This window comes from Pimephales promelas, chromosome 19 (genome assembly GCF_988280905.1).
Source record: "Pimephales promelas chromosome 19, fPimPro1.hap1.1, whole genome shotgun sequence".
In the NCBI taxonomy this organism is placed as follows: Eukaryota; Metazoa; Chordata; class Actinopteri; order Cypriniformes; family Leuciscidae; genus Pimephales; species Pimephales promelas.
The window spans coordinates 28728282-28751047 of NC_142787.1; the positions used below are offsets into that span (position 1 = coordinate 28728282).

General features: G+C 38.1%; 1 protein-coding gene across 3 annotated transcripts in view; it reads right to left on the reverse strand.

The window, feature by feature from the left end:
• ndst1b (N-deacetylase/N-sulfotransferase (heparan glucosaminyl) 1b) overlaps positions 1 to 22766 on the reverse strand; it is an 84679-nt gene that overhangs the window by 3353 nt on the left and 58560 nt on the right. For all 3 annotated transcript variants that reach the window (XM_039693724.2, XM_039693726.2, XM_039693728.2), the window contains exons 4-15: positions 19361 to 19834; positions 17706 to 17793; positions 17387 to 17541; positions 15967 to 16152; positions 14297 to 14425; positions 13234 to 13416; positions 10270 to 10366; positions 5992 to 6115; positions 3235 to 3409; positions 2375 to 2545; positions 2181 to 2290; positions 1656 to 1758 (exon numbers count right to left, since the gene is read on the reverse strand). In XM_039693724.2, the coding sequence (XP_039549658.1) occupies positions 1656 to 1758; positions 2181 to 2290; positions 2375 to 2545; positions 3235 to 3409; positions 5992 to 6115; positions 10270 to 10366; positions 13234 to 13416; positions 14297 to 14425; positions 15967 to 16152; positions 17387 to 17541; positions 17706 to 17793; positions 19361 to 19834 (1995 nt within the window). The remainder of the gene's footprint in view (positions 1 to 1655; positions 1759 to 2180; positions 2291 to 2374; positions 2546 to 3234; positions 3410 to 5991; positions 6116 to 10269; positions 10367 to 13233; positions 13417 to 14296; positions 14426 to 15966; positions 16153 to 17386; positions 17542 to 17705; positions 17794 to 19360; positions 19835 to 22766) is intronic.

Genomic DNA, 22766 nt, shown 5'->3' on the forward strand with positions numbered 1-22766 from the left:
TATCTGACACTCAGATAAAATTAATCTTTAAAAACACTAATAATTTAATACATTTTTAAAAAATGTAATCTTTGGCAAATGTCAAAATAAGCATCCTTTTAATACTTTAGTACATTATAATGTTGTGATGTCAAAATTCACACATTATTTTTAGTTATCAGTCAGTGTATTATTTCAAATTTATTTTGCCTAAATAGTTTAGATTTTTAATCTCAACCATTTATCAGCAAACATATGGAAATCATTACTGGACTTTTATACCGGACAGATTTTTAATCGCAAATAATTTACTGACCACATGAATACATACGGATTGATTAATATAGCACACTATTTTATTTTTAACTTTTGTAACTTATTTACAGGAACAATATAGAGTGGAGAGGAAATTATGGAGTAAATGTGAAACGAGCAGGAACTGATTTAAACATCATCATAATGTACTTTTAAAATGGTTTTTATACCCTCATGCTAAACAGCTAAATATTTCTGACTTGAAATTAGTCCACACGCCTCAAGCCTAGAAAAGGTCCCGAACCTTTAGCCACTGGTGTGTGTGTGTGTGTGTGTGTGTTAAATAACAGCTCAAATGAAGGCTCTTTTTTCCAGGGCTGCTGCTGCAACTGCGTCTGCAAAGCCACGATACATCAGTCTGTTCTTTCACCCCTCATTAACTTTGATATGTCTGCCAAGAAGCCTCAAGGTAACATCAAGGTCTTCGGCATTCGGCTGAGCATCTCTTTATCATACTCTGTTAAAAGACACTGACTGAAGCTGGGCCCTTCTAGAAAATACACCAGTCTGAATGACCCTGAAGTAATGAGAAAGCTATTCAATGGCTGCAAACAGTAAATGAAAGCTAAAAATACGTATTGAAACATAATTCAAAACTAATGTGACATATTCCTGTTTAAAACTGAATATTCAACAGGAAATACTGTAAGGCAAGATTGACAATCTGGTTTGAACCGGATTGTAGATGTTTATTGGTGATTATTATTTATTTTAAAATCTGATATGACCATTTAAACAACCGGGTTGATGCGCTTTTTTTTATTAATACTTTTATTCAACAAGGACACAAATAATTAGTAAAAAGGGCATTTTTAAAGTTAAAATTTCTATTTAAAATAAATGCTGTTTTTTAGTAAACCATTTGTCTAAGAATCCTAAAAAAAGGTATTTACAACATTGATAATATTAATTGTTTCTTGAGGACCAAATCAGCATATTAGAATGATTTCTAAAGGATCATGTGACACTTGTGACAGCTTTACCATCCCAGGAAAAGTATATACACATTTCAAATATATTCAACGAGACAAAGAGTTATTTTAAATGGCAATAACATTTCACTATATTTCTATTTTCATTGGTGTAATTTTGATCAAATGCATGCAGCATTGCTGAACATAAGAGACTTCTTTCAAAACAATTAAAAGATATTACCGACCCCACACTTTTGTACAGTGGTATATTTTTAAAAGTCATGTTTCATGCCGTTTTGGCTATTGAGATCAACAAAGTAAAGAGATTAGAGTAAAATATGGTAAAACATGCTTGTCAGCTGCACAAGCTTCTTTCTAGTCTTTCCGAAAAACACTGGATTTGTTTAAAAACCAAAACAGGAATATGAACTAGAATCATAATCTCACATCAATGTCCATGTCAGGATATCTTCTGCCCTTACTCTTCCCCAGGCATTTGGTCTTCCCTCCATCTAGCAGCTGACACCAGAAGCCCTTCTTCGGGTCGAACCTGCAGCAAGAAAGAAGGGAAAAAAATGGAGGACCGGCAGCAAATACGCCAATGTTTCAACATCAGCCTAATCAGAAGGGAACATAACAGACAGATGGAGCACAGCAAGGCCTCCAGAGAGGCTGCCACAGGACAAACCATCTTTATTGTCCAGTGGGAGATATGGCTGGCAGATGTTACTGCTTATGAGATTATGTGATACAGCATGAGAGGACAGAGCACAGATAGAGAGAGAAAGAGACGAGTGTTATAAAGAGTGTACAGTACAAGCACTCTTGTGATCCTGTCAGACTAATGGGATCCATGAAGATGTCCAAACAAAACACTTCAGGTGCTCAATAACGTCCAGCATATTAATCGCTCTTAATTGTGAAGCGTAAAGCAAACGAGACACTTGGAGCTGTTGTGGACGTGCTTCTTACGCAAGGATCTTGTGGTAGTTGAGCGTATTTGTCAGGCCTAGAAACTTCTGGATTTTGTCCATCACTGAAGCTGGTTCTGTCCTCAGCATCTGTCCATCCAGGACCAGGATCTGAGAAGAAACAAACAGGTTAATGCAAGAAATATGCTAAAAAGCACGGCGTACTGACGGACATACATGCACTTAGCAAAATACCTGACTGGGGTGATAGTGTGTGAGCCAACGCTGAAGGTGTGTGGCGTAAAGTCCGGGCAACAGACATCGACTCTGCAGGACCCTCAGTTTGATGGGCGCGTCCCGGCCAGCAGTGATGACATCATGGAATGTGTATTTCTGAGCCACAGGATCATCATGGGCCCTCTGGTGCTGGAAAACAGCAAAAACGGCAATGGATATACAAATATTATGCCCCTAACAGGAGAAAAAGACTAAGAAGAGATCATGTTGAATTAAACGCCTGATTCAAATTATTGTGTAAAAATATTTGATGTATAAAGCAGGACTTTTAATTATAAACAAGCAGGAAATTCAACTACTTTTATCTCGAAATGTCTATGCTTTACTGCCAGCTGCTCAATCAAAAAGTTGAGGGAGACTAATGGACTTTTACATGGCGTTTGAACATAAATGTGTGATGGGTACACAACCACCCTATAATGATAAAAATCCACCCAGTGCTTTACTTTGAAATCCCCATAAACCATAAGCACTGTGTCAGAACAAGCCGTTCTCAGATTCGGGGCAATGTGACGTAATTTTGCACAAGCCCCGCCCACGACTGTTGATGGACACTGCAGTTTTAGCACAGACCCGCCCTCAGGGTTGCCAGATTGGGCGGCTTCCCGCCCAATTGGGCGGTTTTGCAATCTACTTTCTGGATAAAAAATTAAGCTACTTGTAAAATATGGGCTCTGTAGGACCCAGCAGAATGATGCCATTTACAATCATCTCTGAATTACATATTTTTCCATTTTCTGCAGATCTAATCTAGAGTCCAGAGCAGGCATCTTGGCCTTGGCTAACCCTGGATGACACATGAGCAGTTAGATACAGACCTGATACCAGGAATAGGCTCTGTCAGCGGGGTTGATAAGAATGGTGATGATTTTGGCTTTGGGCAGAAGAGCAGCTGCTCGCCGGGCCGCAACCTCAGAGTCGAAGTAGTTGGCACTTTTCTCGAAGTAGAAATCTGAGCTAGTGTTGGAGGGTAGAGGGAAATACTCCATGTACCTGTCATTAAAAACAAACAATTAACATTTCATCTCATCCTTCCCTCGGGTCATTTTGACCTGAAAATTCTTTTTTTTTTTTTTAAGTGAATTGTTAATTGGAGGGGTTCAAAACCTTGAACTACGAATACACACTCAAATTTGACTGGATTCGAGGAGGTTTATGTTAAGAATTAATGGAATGCATCGAGTAATGCTTCATTACACACAGAAAAACCTAAAAAAAAATGCTCAATTAAAAAAAAAAAGCTAAAGGTTTATCAAAAACTGAACGTCTACATGTGCATCTGAATGCATGAAGAGATAAACTCAAGAACTGATTTAGGTAACTGATTTAGACAGCTAATTTGCTCCATATGGAGCTATAAGGCTAACCTGGTTAAAACCAGACCATTCTCAGTTGTAACTGAGTTATGGTCTGGCAAAGCGTCATAGATAAATCATTTCCAGAGGGGCGTCACCAATAGGGTTGGGTATCGTTTGAATTTGAACGATTCTGATTCTGATTCCTTGTTTCGATTCCGGTTCCTAACGATTCTCGATTCCGATTCTTTTAAGAGGCAGGGTCAAAAAAGTGTAGCTAACCTTGCTAACCAATGGCCTTTCTGAAGGAAATACTCCTTCTGTCACAAATTTTGCATTTTGCCGAGATTTCGTTATTTTTAGAAAAGTGAAGCCACACTTTGGACCGCCGGCGTAAGCTACTCATGTTCGACTCGCGCGGTTATGCCAACACTTCCGGTAGACGCTTCTTTTTGGTGTTGTTCAGCGGTTTCTTCTTCCGCTTGGTGGACTGTGAAAATCGAAACTAGGAATCAAAATTTTAACTTTTGAACGATTCCGGGAAAAACAAAAAGTTAGTCTCGGTTCCAATCGATACTCGATTCTCGATACCCAACCCCAGTCACCAACGGACATCGCGGGTAGACCTAAAACCAATCAGAGCGATGAAGGAGATGACGTATGCAGAGATCGGCAGCTTGCGGAGAAACATCCAAGTGTTGTTCTTTGCTCGTTTTTTACAAAAAGGAAACGTTCAAATCGTTTAAAACAGATTCGATAGCTGATTCGAGCGAGTGATGTTCGACGGCGGTATCCATCTTTGTAATGTAGGCTACAAAATCTGCTTCAAAATGTCGTCATCGTGTAAAGCCCGCCCCAACGTTTCTGATTGGTGCCCCAATTTCAGGGGAATGGAAATGGGTTTGAATGAGCTCTCTGTCAGAGCAAATCTTTCCCAGGCTACTATAAGGCCATCTAGTGGCAAGAATCATGAAAAATATATTTTTTCCACAAGAGGTCGGCAGAGACACCCAAATAAAGCCGATGTGAGATATTTTGAGCTGATCATTGCATGTATTGGAGCTATTTTGAGAGTTGTAGAATGTAATGAATGTGCTTAAATCATTATTTAAAAGATACAACCTAGTAATTTAATGGTACATACAATAAAAAATAATAAATAATAAAATCTCCCCAAAAACTCAGTTAAAAAAAATTTAAAAAAAGGTTTTTTTTAAATAATTTTGTCATTTTGACCCATGAGGGAAGGATTTGTTACAGAAAGCAAGGAGAGAATTTAGACAACTGTAAAAAACATGTTTAATTATTGCGGTTTTCTCTATTTGGTGAAACGAATCTCCCTCTTTATAATCAGCATTGTTTTCGCGATCAAACCACCACATGAACCATCAACTATCATCCTTTTTCCACAAACTGATTAAAGCGAAAAAGAGGGAGAGAGACGCACTAGATGTACATCAGACACCTGCTTTCTATTAGTTACATTTCAGACTACTGAAAGGAAAAGAAAAAGCTGGTAGTCAAGGCAGTGCTGTGTTTTGAAATGACCCATAACACTTTCCTCTCACAGGAACATTAGCCTTCATGTCTCCTAATACTCTTAACTTCAAAGCATGCCAGACCATCACAGACGATACACTTCACCGCAGTTTACAAGAGCTATTTACTAAAGAACCCATGAAAACAGTTTTTTTGCCCGTGTTAACGTACTCCCTATAGAAACAAGAAGTTAGGGTGCAGCAAAAATGAGTCGGGGACCTTCTCATTCGAGAAAGCACTTGACTGGACATAGTTGTGGATCCCTAACCCCACCCCTTATCCTTATTTTGTCCATTAGATCTGAAAAAAGCCTATACATTTATTCACCCAAAGACCCTCCCCTCGAAGAAGTCAGGATATAAGTAGTTGTAAGTGGACAAAAGAGACGTATTAAAACACCAGGTCACATCCAACAAAAAAAAAAAAAAAAACGCATCTTAATACCAGGCGTTATCATTATAGTTGTGGTGTGGACTTGCCTAATATCATAGAATTAGAACGATTATCAAAACTTTATAGTAATAGGTAGCATTATAGTCATCATCCTTGATTTAAACAGGCCTCCAATCTCCTAAACATATACTTAGTCAACGTTTACATGTACACTAGCATATAGACAGATATGGACTATAAGACACAAAAATAAATTTTTCATTTTATTTCATGGAGCCTTTAAATCATGCATGATCCTGAAGAGAAAAGTATGGCGGGAACATTTATGTTCAAAACGTCACCACATACCAGTCAATGCCTTTGTGGTAGTTTCGGCCGTTGAAGAACTGGATTTCTTCAAAGGTCTCCTTGCTGGGGTAGTTACTGGTCAAATCGGAATGCATGCCCAGAAACAGATAGAGAGCAGTAGTTCCTGAACAAACACAGGACAGCAGTGAGTGAACAGGTGATCACATGATCAGGTTTTACACACACCCATTAAAGAGCCCCTATCATAGCATTTGAAATGTTCCTATTTTTGTTTTAGGAGTTCACAAAAACAGTTTAACGTGTATGCAAGGATAAAAAACACTTTGTCTTATAATATGCATTTATTTTTAACTGATTTGCTCAACGACTCCCAAATGATTCGTTCGATGATTCATTTTTCCAAACACCTCCTTTGAGTGACGCGAATCTGCTGCGATTGGTCAAATGACCCAGTTAGTTGTTATTGGTAAACCGTAGGCAGAGACTGTCGGCAACAGAACGCCCATAACCAGGATTATATCTTGTCAAGTGTTGAAAATTGTATATAGTGTTTGAACAAACGTGTCAGAAAAAGTGCACTTTCCACACGGTCCCTTACTCGCGTCTCCGTCAAGAGCGAGCTTTCCCGGCGAAACTCACAATGCGGCGGCTTTTGAGGGCCAGTGCTTATTATATAGCGCGAAGTCATATTTGGTTAAGTCGTTTAGGAGGTAATTGCCATTTTTCAATGAATGTCTGGTGAATATCAAAAACAAAACTAACTTTACCCCGCTTAGAAGCTGCGCGGAGTGTACACAACACACACAACACAATATAACTATTTTGTGCATGCTACAGAAAACATAACAGCAAACATTATTAACCCTCTGGGGTTGTTCGTTTCAGAGTCACACTCGGGGTGTTCGGGTCTAAATGGACCCAAAGGGCAGCATTCATATTTTAAAAAAAACATGATTTTTTTTTTTACTCGTTTTTTATAATATTTTTTTTCGTTTCTTTTTTGGTGTTTTGAGAAAATTTCAAAAATAAAAAAATGTATAATTAGTATTAATGCAATAATTATGACAGAATTTCCCCCCATTGAACATAATAGAAAAATATAAATATATATATATATATATATTTTTTTTAAGCTGTATTTCATTTTAGAGTCAAGCCTAGGCCTCATAAAAGCAATTTTTGAAATGAGATGGATGCCATCTGGTGGACAAACTGAGCATTTTAAAAATACAAAACACAAGTATAATCTGAATTTTTTGGTGTGTTTGTGTACAAGTGTGTTTGTGTGTGTGTGTGTCTGAATGTGTCTGTTTTGGACTCTTGATGTTTTATAGATTCACCCCTTCACTGGATTTGTAGATTGTACGCACAAAAATTATTTTCACATTTTTGCCAATTTCCCATTCGAACCCCCCAAGTGTGACTATTTTTTTTTTACAACCACTTAGACTATTCACATCCTGTCCCCAATTTTTTTGGGTGTTCATATACCAAATACCAACAAAGTCACTAAATTTCGGACCATTCCGAGGATGCTGTGATTTAAAAAAAAAAATTATTTAAATTTTGAGTCCATTCGGGCCGAACAACCCCAGAGGGTTAATAATACTTACAGATTGTGATTCAGAGGAGGACGAACCTGATTCATATACACTGGATACTGAGCCCGGCTTGCGAATCCACATTTGAATTCTTTTATGTTTTTGAATGATTCGTCATTAAAATGATGAGAACACAAGGTTCAGGCTATACTGTTGTACTATCGTTGCAAATATGAACTCTATCCACCGATTCTTCACATGCTCGTCCCTGGGCAATGAAAACAAGTGGCTGAACTGTCTTTGCAATGTAGAACACGGCGTCTTCTCGACATGATGCGATTCATCTGAAGTTTTTGAATGTGTTCTAGACTAGACTTCAAGTTTACACTTCCGTCTGCGCGCACAGTTGTTGGGAGCGGCCAATGAGCTAATGTTTTGTATCTACGTCACGACGTATCAGCTAATGACTTGTTTCAAAAACAATTCATTTCATAGACTCAGAGTCGACTCTCACTTTTGAAATACAATAACTTTATATACGGTGCACTTTCAGATATAAACTTTTGCAGGATGTTTTCATTCCCTTAGAGCTATATTCCACACTATATGAACAGTCATTTTCAAAAATCCATGATAGGGGCTCTTTAAAGCAAAGCATTCTCACATTCATATAATTTTTTTATGTTTCATATTGTCAGGTTGATTATATTTGTAACATTCTTTTTTTTTAAATAAAAAATGTCTTTACTTGTTGTATCAAGATTTTTGGACCTCACTGTGTCTCATTCTGTTATTGAGTTATAGGAGTAATTCCATGTCCATATGTAGAATTGGGGAAAAGGCAGGAAATGTCTTGTGTAAGATGTGATAATGAAGGTTCACTGAAAGTTCACTGAAATTATGCTGTTTACTAGACAAGTCTGAGAAGTAATAAGAAGTACAAGAAATAATAACTGACCAAATAAAGTCACTCTAAGGCCCAACCCCCTAATCTAAATTTTATTGAGAGGATTAACACAGCCATTTTACTACCCACACTAAGAGTGGGCTATTGCTCCCTGAAGACATCTTTAGAAGTTTAATTAGTCAACGCTGTAAAACTCAAATTCACATTTACTGAGGAGCAGCCAGGGTTGCAGGAGAAAAGCCTGCATTCATGAGCATGTGCAACTCTCCCGACCCAGTAAACACTTAAATCAAGATTACGACTGTGCAAAGATTAATTGTGATTAATCGCATCCAAAATCCATAATATATTTGTGTGTATATATGTATTTATATATACAAAATAATCATACACAGCACACACACACACACACATATATTATGGATGTGATTAATCCCAATTAATCTTTGCACAGCCCTAATATGCAGTGTTGTGCACTCGAGAACTCTGACTCGGTCTCGAGACCATATTTTAATGGGTCTTGGTCTTGTCATGGACTCGTGTGCATTTTGACTCGGAATTGACTCATACTTGAACATATTAGGACTACTCCCTATTAGTACTATTAGACTATTAGTACTTATTCCCGAGTCCACTCAAGTCCCTTTCAAAATACGACATGATTATTACTGTATGTCAATATTTCTTTAAATTGTTGTTTGATTGAAACGTCCAATGATTGCTGACTTTGTTGTGCGCAACTGCGCATGACTTGAGACTATAACGTTCGCGGCGCGCAAATGCAGTCGGACCCAGGTCAGATGTGATGTGGAGCCTCTAGCTCAACTATGTGTTAAAAATGTCTGCCTTATAATCATCCATAATTCAGTTTGCATATAAGAGCCACACAGAATTCATGTGCAGCAATGTTATGTGAAAGAGCACTTAGTGATTGTAATAATTGTAAGTCATTATTATAATAAAATTACCTTTACACCACTATGTGGCCTTTTTACCATTACAGTGTACATGATTCCATGGTATATAATAATAATAATACAATTTTTTATTTGTAATGCACTTTACGTTTCAAAGAAATCTCAAAGTGCTACAGAAGCAAGGGGTTTAAAACAATTTCCAGAGTAAGAAAAAAAATCAACAAATAGCATAAAAAATAATTAAAATCATGATTGTTTAAAAGCCTTTTGAAATAGGCAAGTCTTTAGGCCCCTCTTAAAGACCTCTAAAGTTTGTGGGACCCTTAAGGTCTCTGGGAGGGTATATTTGGTTTACTGTTTGAGTATGGTGCCAATTATATTGTTACCACCAAATATTTTACATATTCTTGAAGATATCTTTAAGTCTGATTTGAGACCCAACCTTATATATATATATATATATATATATACCCATATATCACTGAAATGAGCACTTTAACAATAAAAAATAAATAAATAACACTCCAGCGAGTCCATCTTAGTGCCTCAATTACCAGCAGAAAATTATGATATATATATATATATATAAGGTTGGGCGTCAAATTAAGGTTGGGTCTCAAATTGGGCAACGATTAATCGCATACAAAATAAAAGTTTGTGTTTACATAATATATGTATGTAGAGTGTATAATTATTTTGTATATATAAATACACACGCATGCATCTCTCTCTCTCTCTCTCTCCATCCATCCATCCATCTCTAAATATATATATATATATATATATATATACACAAACATATGAGAGAGAGAAAGAGAGAGAGAGAATCCTCTTTTTAGAATAATAAGTATACATTGGAATGATTTTAATAAGAGAACATATCTGGCCAACACAGCTAGATGGTGCAAGTGCGCACACACGTGTGGATGTGTATCGAGCAGAAAACACTCACCAGTCTTCTGAGGTCCGATGATAAGCAGCTTGGGGAAACGGTCACAGGTCTTCTCCTTAGACCAGATGTCTTTATGTCTTTTGTCCTCACAGGGGTCCTGTAACGGTAGGAAATAAGCTGAAGTGAAATAGTACCCATATATCACTGAAATGAGCACTTTAACAATAAAAAATAAATAAATAACACTCCAGCGAGTTTATCTTAGTGCCTCAATTACCAGCAGAAAATTATGAAGAAACTGGAGAATTTGTTCTCGTTGAAGCCAGCAAGAATATGAAAAACTTGGAGTTTTACCAACTTACTCAGGGCAAGTTGTAACCCATGTAACCGCAAAAGAAATATTAAGACAGATTAGTAGGATGTCCAAAAGTTCAGGACATGCTCAGGAAATATAGGAATTAGGATGCAGCCTGAGCTCTTTGACTCGGATTTAACATCAGCCGGAAAAAAGTGCGTTATGGAGGGAAGGCTGTTATCCAGCCAAATTAAAACAAACTAGTCAAGCATGTCAAATATCTTACAACAGACATCAGCAGAGTCCAATAACAAGCAGATTTTATATTAATTCAGACTTAGCCTTTAAACTCGCCACAACATCATCCCAGAGGTGGCCGTTTTATGGGATTCACCAGATAAAAGACATAAACCAACCCCTGTCCAGAGCTTTGAAGCATCTCAAGAGAAAGATGTCCTGCAGCAGATTGAGCCCTTCATCCATCACAGCCGAAGATGCAGGAAACGGTGGTAATGAATTATAGTTTTAATCCTGGCCTCGAAATTAAAATCTGGCATGAATGTATGGTTAAACGGTGGACCAAGACTGAAAAACCACTAGCAATCCAACACCTCTCCGTCCTAATGAGGAGATTAACGGCTAGTGCCTCGCACTAATGACCGAAGAGTCTTGCTTGAGTACACGCTAGTGCTAAAAGCAACATTACTTTACACATTTGTGTATTTATCACTAATGCACTCATGGGATCACAGTTTATGATAACAGTAAACATGAGCTCTGTTCCAAATCCTACCTAGACAGCACTTCAAGCCATCATAGGCACGATGCAAAGGCTGTTCCAAAATCCGAAATGCAATAATAATCCGGTGGACACACTAGAGTGGACTGTGAATGAAATGCGATTTATAAATATACACTATGTGAAATGTGAAAATTAAAGCCTTTGTTTCGTCTGATGAACAATAAAGTTGTGTGCACGACACGTTATCCACGGCGTATCAATCAATCAATCAAAACTTTATTACAGACTCAAAGTCCATTTTAAAAGAAAGAAAGAGAAAAAAAACAAAAAAAAAACATAACAATCGTATCATCAGAACAACTGTCAAAAATGGTAGCCTAAATGTTTAACGACGTAAAAAGCGCCCCCCAAAGCACCTGTGAAGCGGAAAACGCAAATATATCAATGGATTCGGTACGCATCGAGCTTGTTGGAACCATCTAGTCGAACTGAAAAGAACGATACAAGTTTCAGAATTTTTGGTGGCGTTTTCGCGGAGATATCAGCCGAAAACCATCAGAAGCGCTTCAACCATATTCAGCACGAATAAAATGTGTATTAACGCCTGTGAAGAGACGACTCAACGCCGGCGATATGTTATGTCGTTGTTTTATATATAAACAATATTTATATTTAATATTTATATATAAACAATATAAATGTTAATCAGAGGAGATCTGGCCCCCGACTGAGCCTGGGTTCTCCCAAGGTTTTTTTTTTTTCTCCATCCAATCTGATTGCCACTGTTGCCTTGCTCGGTTGGGGATATTTAATATTTAACAATATTATTGATCTGTGTTGTACTACTTTCATGTTATCACTGTGAAGCTGCTTTGATACAATCTGTATTGTGGAAAGCGCTATATAAATAAATGTGACTTGACTTGACGTGTATTAGATGTTTCTCTAGTGGACCGAACATGTAACAACAAGCACATGCTATAGTGGTATTGGCGATCCATAAGCATGTGTAATGTCGTAAATATTAATAATAGGATCAATTTTAGCATTTAATATTCGAATATTATTCAAACATTAAATAAAATAAGGAATGGAATTCGAATAGTATTATAGAGGAAGACTGTCGTGAAGCATCGCAGACGTGACGTAGGTTGTCGCCCACTATGACACACTTTACGAGATGATACGACTGAATCTTGCGTCCCGACGCCCGTTGTCGTTTGCGAATGCCCACGATGACGCCCTACGTCAAACGGATCGTGCCAAAATCGTGTAATCTGAACCAGGCATTAGAAGATAGCTGCCCATGTAGGAAGTATATATAAAAGCAGCTCACTAGTTTTTGCACCAGAGCAATGGGCATGCTGTATTAAGTCTAAAATAAATAAAAAAACTAAACTCTTTCAAAGTTGTCTCTTTCCTCTGCATGTAATAGCAGCTAGCAGATTTCTTGGGAAAACAACTGCAGAAGAAAGAAGATTATTCAGAGCAGGGCAATCCGTGGAACGCCGGAGAGCCGACAGAAAAGATGGGACCTCAACCTTGACAGGAAACGAGAAAGATCAAAAGAGGGATTTAAAGCTTTCAGTCACCCACTTTCTCTTTCTCGAAGGGTGAAACAAAACAACAGAGTTAGAAAGAGTGAGAGAAGAAATGAAGAAGCTGGATGAATTGAAGCGAGTGGAGGAGGGGAGATACAAAGAGAAAGACAGATCTTCTGCATTGCCTCCAACTTTCATCTGAATTATAGGGACCAATTTCAAAAATAGCATTCTCTGATTTCCTGGCAGGCTACACGGAAAACCATTTTCACTCTTTGTACATCAGAGTAAATGTGCAGACAGCCATACAAAACCTTTCGCCACATATTACGGCAAAAGTGCTCAACACTCAACCTCCGCTGATCCACTCCCACTAAATAAAGTTGTATTTGTTTCCCATTATGATCCCAGGACAGAACAGACCCCCAACAGAGCTCATTTGTTACCTGCCAGATGGGGTCCCTCTCTTCAGGGAAGATTTGGAAATATTTCTGTGCCAGCAGTACAGGTGGGAGGGTCTGCAGTTTCAGGTTGGTCCACATCTGTATGAACCTCACCAAGTTCTTAAACGTGTACAGGCCAAGACGGTCATTCCCGTAGTTGGACAGGTGGGTCATGAAGATGCTGATCTGGTTCAAAATAAAGCATAAGAACTCATCAAGGCCCAATCCAACGTCCCATCCTGTGAACAGTTGACTTCAAAACTACTCTTAATTCAATGGATCTTTTACTCTTGAAGGACGATGTTTAAGATTCTCCTTTTGAACGTCTGATGTGAGGGTGAAACTCACATTGGGACTGACCCCCAAAGGTACTTAAAATGTTGGGGGATGGTCTTGTACTCACCAATGCTGCATTTATTTGAATTTTTTTTTGGAAAATTATGATATTTTGCAGAAAATTATTTTTCTTTTGTAATATATTGAACCTATAGTGAACATATAGTGTCACGTGATGCTTCAGAAATCATTCAAATATGCTGATTTCTTCTCATTATCAATGTTGAAAACAGTAGTGCTGCCTAATATTTTTAATGGAAACTTTTCCCATGTTTTTCAGGATTCTTGGATGAATTAAATTGCCATTATTTAAAATAGTGAACTAAAGACATTCATAATGTTACAAAAGATTTTGATCACTTTATTGCATCCATGCTGAATAAAACTACTGATTTCCTTGGGTTGCGAGTCATTTTGAGATCTATAGTAGATTGTGAGTGCTATATAAATCAATTGATCTTTCATTGAAAGCATCCATAAATAAAATTATTTCAGAATAAATATTTTTCAAGTTTAATAATAAATATGCTACTCACAATCCTCAATAGAAATAAGGCATATTGTGGATATGCAAATGAGATCTGAGAGCTAAAAAGTGTGCAGAAAAGAGTTTCAGTGAATAATGACTTTTTAAAGGTTTTTCTAATCAACCCCAACAGACCATGCCCCCAAAAGTGATCGTCTTATTCACACACTGGTTTAGACAAAGAATACAAGTGTCAATACTCACTGGGTTGAGGAGGACAGTGAGGAAAAGCTCTCCTCCATTTATGAGTTTGTCCAGCTCTTTAGAGCCTCCAGGATACTCATTGTAGAAGATGGTGTGAGTAAAGAGACCACAGGTCTGTCTGGGTAACACCTAAAAAACAAAGATTTTTCTTTCAGTATGTGATCTCTTTATTTCAAATAATCGATTTTCAATTGTATTTACAAAAAAAGCCATATATACACATCTGATATCAAATTAAATTGCTTTTTATCATATATTCTACACATATTTCATAATTTTGTAAAAGCTATAAGCCACATAAATTAGTCAATAACAAATTTTAACAGCTCTCGTAGGCTTACTGATGTATCAAAACAAAAGCAGAATTGTTTGTTTTTGCTTATAAGGTACATGTAACTGTGGTGCTCCACATGTGCACATACGTAGACAAACATATTTCATTACCCATAATACATAACCTCATTTGAGAGTCACTGAATGACCTCAGTGCTGAAAAATGAAGTACAATAACTGGAGGACATTCCACCAGAGTTGAACAAATGTTTTTCGCACTAACAAAACGACGAATGCCGTGGCCCACACATGATCTCATTTGACAGCCAGTGATGGTAGAATGGAGATGATTTACACTAAATGTGCTTTTTTTAGTCATTCTTACGCCATTCTTTACATCATACATGTACAATGAGTCGGCTGTCTTTGTTTTCTCATGCACGTTTATCGTTCCCGGATATGAACATTAGATAATAGCTTTTTGTCAGCTTGAAGAAATGTAAGATGTGTCTTTAGAAAAAGAAAAACCTGCAGTGTATGAATCCCAAGATTATATATTTTTTTTTTTTACACAACATGGCCAATGCATTCTTATATACACACACACACACACACACATAACACCTTTTTCATGATTCAGCAAGCTTTTGTCATACACTCTCTCTGTTATCCCCTAAAGCGATGCACAAATGATAAATATATAAATGATAAATATTGTGGAAGTGCAATATATACATATATATATATATATATATATATATATATATATATATATGAAGAGTTCAGATGCAAAAGCCTCTAAGTGCCATTTGAAATTTTCTTCTAGAATGATCATTTTTATCAAGCCTGTATATTTAAGTTCAGTAATTTCACTTAAATTGCAATGAAGATTACCTATTAATTGTCATTTAAGTGAAATTATTGAACTTAAAAATATACAAGCTTGATAAAAATGGTCATTCTAGAAGAAAATTTCAAATGGCACTTAGAGGCTTTTGCATCTGAACTCTTCATATATATATATATATATATATATATATATATATATATATATATATATTTATATATATATTGCACTTCCACAAACAGTTTGCCCTTAACCCCCTACTGGGATTCAAAGCTAAAAGCGTACACAAAATAGCCTGGGGTTTATTGTACTGATTCCAGCCTGAATAAGAACTATCGTTCAACCATATAGTTGTAGAGGCTACAGTCTCAATAAAATTGTGCAATCTGTTTTTATCTACATAAATTTGTGCCTTGGTGCATTTGTAGTGCATATGTTTTGAAACAGCCCCAGGGATGCAGGTTTAAGGCTATGTTATTTTCCAAACCCTTTCTCCAACATTATCATCTTCTCTTTATCCATTAAAGGCATAAAAGCTTAGCATTCTTACACTGATGCCACTGTGTGCGAAGCCCCTGCGAAAGCGTGCGGGTTTGAGGTGGGGATACTCCTCTGTACTGGTCACTTTAATGCCCCACACTTTCTTCCAGGCCTCATAGAGCTGCAAATGAATGGGATACACTCCAGAGTGATGAGGAGCCACTGCATAACCCATGTTTGTGGGAATCCCATGCTCCTGTAAGGTAACAGCAAACACAACACCGTAATGGTCAAAATAGTGTACTTCAGGATTTGCACTAAAAATTATGCATGACTTCATTCCAATTTCTATATGCACTAAATGCTGGGAAACAGAAAATAAGTGTTTTTTGATCATTTCAAGGTGTTACATTGTGCTTTGACGCCACATTCCATGTGCATTTGAATGTGATTTGTTCATTTAAAATTAATAACACCTTAACTTTGAAGTTTGTACATTTTTAAAACTGTTGAGACAGCTGCTGCCTACAATATCTTGCTAATCTTTTACAACAAATGAAAGAAAAATAGTCTCCTCCACAAAAACAAAGTCCTCCACCACAGAGCTTGCTGGCAATATTAGCAACAGCATGCTAGGACGCACATCCATGGATGCACCAAAAAAAACAAAATAAAATAAAACCATATCATCCAGGCACTTTCAATGTAATGTCTAATCTTGCATATATAGTCAATTAGGCATTGAGGCATCTAATCGTGTGACGTCATTACTTGTCAACATTTACCAACTTGAACTAAAATCACTGTGTTCTGTTAAACTGCAAAAAGACAGATTAATATAAAACCAGGTAAAACAAACAATGGGCACTATAAAATGAAAATGTCAATGTTTTTGATTTCGTGTTAAATTTAAATGAAATGAAATGAATAGCATTGTTGGATATTGTTATTGTCAGGATTTTCTTTTTAGAAATCGAGAGACCAATGGTTCTTAATGTCAGAAAAGTAATAAAAATGTGTATTTAAATGTTGTCTGTGGTGTACATACATAGAAAGTGATTAAATATTTTTTTATTTAGAAAGTAGTAGTTTAAAAGAAGAACCCTGTTCTTGCCAATTCAAGTAGTTTTCCACCCCAAAAAAGAGGAAAACCCCCTTGCAATTTATCGCCAAACCTTACAAAATTTTTTTTTTGCCACATCACAAAAAAATCTCTGTGAAATCCTACATGGATTGTATAATTGGAACTGTTAGGTTAGAATGAAATATCAGTATATCACAATTTTCTTTCAGACAATTGATTTGATCTATAAAAAATAAGTACACACACACACACACACACACAAACAAAATATAGACCAATTGCATATCATCAACAGACATAAAATTGAAAACGCTAAAAGGGTTTTATCTAAAAAATAAAAATAAAAACAGACTTAATATTCAAGAAAAATCAGATCATGTCTCTAATTATATCAACTAGAGCTTACCTCCGCGAACTTGTGGTTGAGCAGCATTTGTTCAGCCAGCACAGACTGGTTGTGGAAGAGATGTGGCTGCATATGACTCCACATGTGGGGAAACCACCAGAACTCTTTACTGTAGGACAGAAGCAGGTCATCTCCAAGATCCTCCTCATCTGTGCCTGGGAAATAATTACACACACACAACTGGTGAACATCTTGACTCTATTCCAAAAGCTGCCTTATAAAATCATAAGTGACTGGTTAGGAAAGCTCACACACAGGAGGCCAAAAGAGAATGTTGTTAGCATTTTGAACAGCGAACAAAAACCTGATATTTACTTACCCGCATGGAAGAACTTTCCAGAGAATCCCAAGTTGAAAGTGAAATTGGGCACGTGGGTTCGGAGCTCGTTCTGCGTCTCTAGAAGTGCCTTTGAAACATGGAGTTTAGCAATTTAATAAAACACCCCAAGGTCAGTATACACACAACACACATTCAAAAAGTACAAAGACAGCAGATGAGAACACAAAAGAGATACGTAGCTTGACACACGCCAACGCACGTATGCATGGCACCACCGTAACAGCGCTAGAGGGACAGCACTAGCATGTCTGCTGTCTGTTCGTCTCCACTGTTTGCTTCATTACCCTTCGGAGATTTAGCTCTGCATCTGCATCTCATTTGATTTGTTTACTGTGCTTGTTTTTGACTGCCTGTCTCTCCAGTGTGACTCAATCAAAAGCCTGATTCATATTTAACTGCACAGAGGTCCACAGACAGACGAGACGTCTTTGATTATGCTTGCTTTCTATCCTTTCCCTCGGCTGAACATCTGCATCGGGGCACCCCGAAGATGAGAGACTCACAAGGAGGATGCAGAAAACTGCATTTGAAATATTCATGCTTGTGGCGAGTCTTTGGATGCCCTTTGAACAGCGAGTCGTGAGAAAAGAATAAAATAAAAAAAGCGAAATGGAAAGACGGAGAGATTTGGGAAAAGAGCAACGGAGGTTGGAGAATTGAAAGAAAAACTTGTTTCATACCATGAAAAGTTAGTGAATTATATGGATCTGCCAAACCAGTTTCTCCATGTTCTGCTTCTGAGGTGCTTTAGACAGATTAGCATCACCTTCAGCAATGTCTTCTTTTCCTCAATGCATATTTCCCTCAGTTTAAATGAATCCCATCCTGTACATATAGCATTCTGTCCATTTCCAATCCTTTCTTTGACTCATAAATAAGGATTTGTTTTCTGCTGATCCAGTGAGCCAGAAATGAACATTTACACAGATCAAAACTTGCACATTTTCTCCCACCACCAAAAGATTATATTTTTTTAGCAACATATTACATTATAAATATATGTATATTAGATCTTATAAATCAAATGACTGAATAATAATGGACAATTTAAATCATAATAGTTCCATCGAGCGCACAGAGGGGCTCAAATCACTCGCACCATCCGCACGGACACAAAAATTAGGCTGCACCCAACAGTACGTCCGTGGACCTTCCTGATGACAAAAATTACGTCACGCGGACCGTCGAAGTGTACTTTGGGCTTAATGTATGTATTAATGTGTTTCTGTACATCACAGAAATATCTCAAAGCATAAAAATAAATAAAAAATGATCTAAAAATTGACTGTCAATTGGCCCGAAAATCTCTCACATGGGCCCTTGTCCATTCTTACTGTTGAGCCCTACTTTTGCTCTATGCATATGTCTGGATCCCTGGATGGTTAAGCAGACAAGGAGTGGGTGAGAGAGAGATAAAGAAAATAGGAGGAGTGCATCATTTTTAAATGGATGTATACTGCATGGATATATATGGGCCACAATCCAAGACATCCAATCATAGCCTTAATATAGTTACACTCGATACACATTTGAAATGTATAAATGTGATGGAACTGATAATAAACTAGCAAACCAAATGCTATTTATTATAGAAAACCTGCACAGAGCGAACTTCCAAATAAAAAAGCACCCACCTTGACGTCAGAAACCTTCATCCGTGTGCCCTCCTTCCCAACAAAGATGTCATCGACATCCACCAGTATGTAGCGCTCAAGAGCCAGCGAGAGACGTTTGCCAGTCAAGAAACTCACTGCGTCCACCAACACAAGTTTGTGCAGCCAAAAATTCAGGTTGTTGCCGAAGAGTACCCGCTGGATGCCATCATGAAGACCCAAATCCTGAACCACGGCTGCATGAAGGGGTCCAGACGCTCCACTGGCCTCCGTGCTCCGTCCGCGAGCTAACAGCACAGGCTCATAGGTGGTATGGTTAGACTGGAAGACAGTCCAGTCATCTCCAGGTAAGGGGCCATGTTCCACTTCCCGGGCCTTGGTTATGAGCAGCAGTGGAGACTTGGGGTTGACGCTACAGTCCCTTAAACCCAGATTGGAGTGCAGGAAGAGAGGAAAGCCCTTGAGCTGGGCACTCTGCAAACTGTTCTCATTAGCCTTTCATGAAGTGTTGGAAGAGAAGAGAACAGATGAGAAATGATTGGTAAAAGAGAGAAAGATCAAAATCCACTTCAAATGGGTCATATTCAGATTAGGGTTTTTAGCCTTTTATTCATACTCTTAGTCATAATTTTGTATTACAAGACCATTATCCATATTTAATGTGCTCATTGCTGTGATGCCATTACCATTTTTAATAGCTTATACTTGGAGCTGAATTAAATTCAGCACGAGTTTCCAACTTCCTACTTGGAAAGGGCAATGGAACTCCACTTAAAGTGAGATTTCCAACTTGTAAAAACACGTTCAAACTCAAAAATCTGATTTTCAGAAGCTAGTACAGCATATCATATACTCAATTTGGTTGCTAATGGCGTTTTTCTATTACCAGTACGAGCTCGACTCGACTCGCTTTTCGCTCCGTTTTCCATTGCTGACAGATATAAATCCATTTTCCATTGCAGACCGCCACAAATAGTAGCCGGTCGTCATAGCGACGCCTTTCGTTCCTCGTTGCCCTATCAAGCTCTCCCTGGAATCCTCTCTTCGGCAACCAAACAAAGAAAAGTCTGCACCTCCTCGTTTGACCACGGCGTATTCTTCCGAGTTGCCATAATAATAGTAGTAAGTTTAGTAACTATCTCTGGCCAAACTATTTAAAAATGGCGGGGATATTCTGGATACTCCATCTGGCACGTGTTATGATTGTGACGGTGAATGGTGACGATTCTTTCCGACCAATCAGCAGTCGGCATTGTTTTCACGTCACATTTTAGTACCGGCTCAGCTCGCCTTAGCTCGCTCAGAACCTCGCCGGAGGTAATGCAAAAAGTACCTGAAAGCAACTTTTACACAGTGGAAAACCAAACAAAGGCGAGCCGAGCTGAGTCAAGCCGAGCTGGTCCTGTCTAGTGGAAAATGGCCATTAGAGAAAACTTTGTCGAGAAGGAAAGGGCTTTGTGAACAGATTTTTTGGTTTGTTTGTTCCCCTTTAATATATCAGTAATGTATTGCTCATGTACTTCTTTTCGTGAATTAGAGACCCTGTGGTACTGCCAGCTTGTTTAAACACCATCCGCACTCATCTGCATGCAGCCCACTCTCCTCCCAGGCCAGCTGACCCTGCGAAGCTGGATCAATTGGTGATAAACTGCACACTGAGTGGAACAAACACAATGAGCCTTACAATTTGGAGAGAGGCCTGTATCCTGCTCATCTCCAAACACGGCCATTATTTTGCCGCCAGAGGTAGCAATGGGACCCCTCTGGAGAGACGCACAGTCCATATGACATGTCTGATGAATCATGCACATTTGATCAGTTTCTTTTACTGGCAACACACTGAAACAAGAGGTGGTGATGTCACTCAGCAGCACTAGGAGAATAAGGGTGGATGGGAGATTTTCCACATATCTGTGGCCTAAATCAATAACTTCCCTGAGCCTCTCCTTCTCTCCCTAATTCCATATTCCTGTCTACATTGTTACAGCAACACTTCCAAGCCGACGGCTCTTTCGAAGCTTATCAGCATTTTCCTTTCATTGACACTGAACAATTTTTGAACCATGTTAGATAATTAGTCCATTTCCAAAAAGCTGTGTTAAAAGAATTAGGTAAGGTAAGCCACCTTGTTATCTACTGCCAACATAAGCAACTCCTTTCTAAGGGAGTCACTTGGAATTTCCTAAGTGACTGATTTGAAACACTATACATGTAGTAACTCTAACAAATTGATTACAATAGTTTGATGTTAGCATGTTGCTAAGCTAACTTGCTAAATACCCTTGCTAAGGGTATTTGGTAAAAAGGCGGAATAGTTTACCGTCGTTTACCAAAAAAAAAAAAAGGTACCAGCCTTCATGTCAGGCATGTTATGATCCCTTAAAAAGTTTTGGTAGGCAGCTCACTAGGTTTTAGGACAGAGCTAGAGTGTTCGGTTGCTGTCGGAGTCTTAATATGGTCCCGAGAGATTATGCCAACTCAAGTGCTGGTTAGGAAACCAAAAGGGTTTATTCCAATTACACATCGACTCTATGGATATGGGATTATGTCAGAAGACTAATAGGAGGGCAAACAAAAGCCTGAACCCATTGATGCATGCAAGCATAACTAAAAGAACTGCTGGTGTCCACCGTGATGTATCTGTGTGCATTCAGACGTACTCCAACTCGTGAAAGATAAACGCGTTTGGCATTGACAGGTGCAAGTCAAGGCTTGATGCGAAGGTAATTAACATGTTCCATTAACTAGTGCAAGCACTTTTTTCCTGCAAGGGGGAAAAATGTTTGATCTGCATTTAACAACAGGGTCTGTTATCAGACATGCTCAAGGATCTAAATCAATGAAATCCAGCAAGGAAAGGATGTTAACTGCCTGGGCAAGAAAACAACATTTCCAGCCAATCAGGGATTGAACTGCTCCTGTTATTGTGTAAACCACAAAGCCTGGGGTAAAAAAAAAAAAAAAAAGCTAGGAGAATCGGAGCAGCCTGAGTCAATAAAAATTAACGAGTGCAAATTTTGTGCGGTTCCTTTTAAGATGTGTTGATGTCCTCGCCCTTCTGCTGCAGGCAAGCGAGACTCAAACAGTCTCATCAACTGAGTTAACCTCCACTAACAATTAGTGCGCAGCACTTAAGCATGGGAGGGTAATAAAAGCAGGCCTGGCCTTAGGCAAACAATATATGAGAACTGGGAGAGGAGGTTTACAAGACGGTAATGACAGCAATGAGCAATAGTCAAATGTGGCTCTAGGGCCTATTATTTTCTCATACTGATTTCGCAAGGCAGCTCCCTTATAGAACAAGAGCCAAGACAATCATCAAAGACATTCAGGAATGTGCTATTACTGCAATGTTTAGCATAATGCCCCAACCTCCCTCTGTTAGCAATATTTCTGCAAACTAACATAAGAATCAGACTGTGAAATG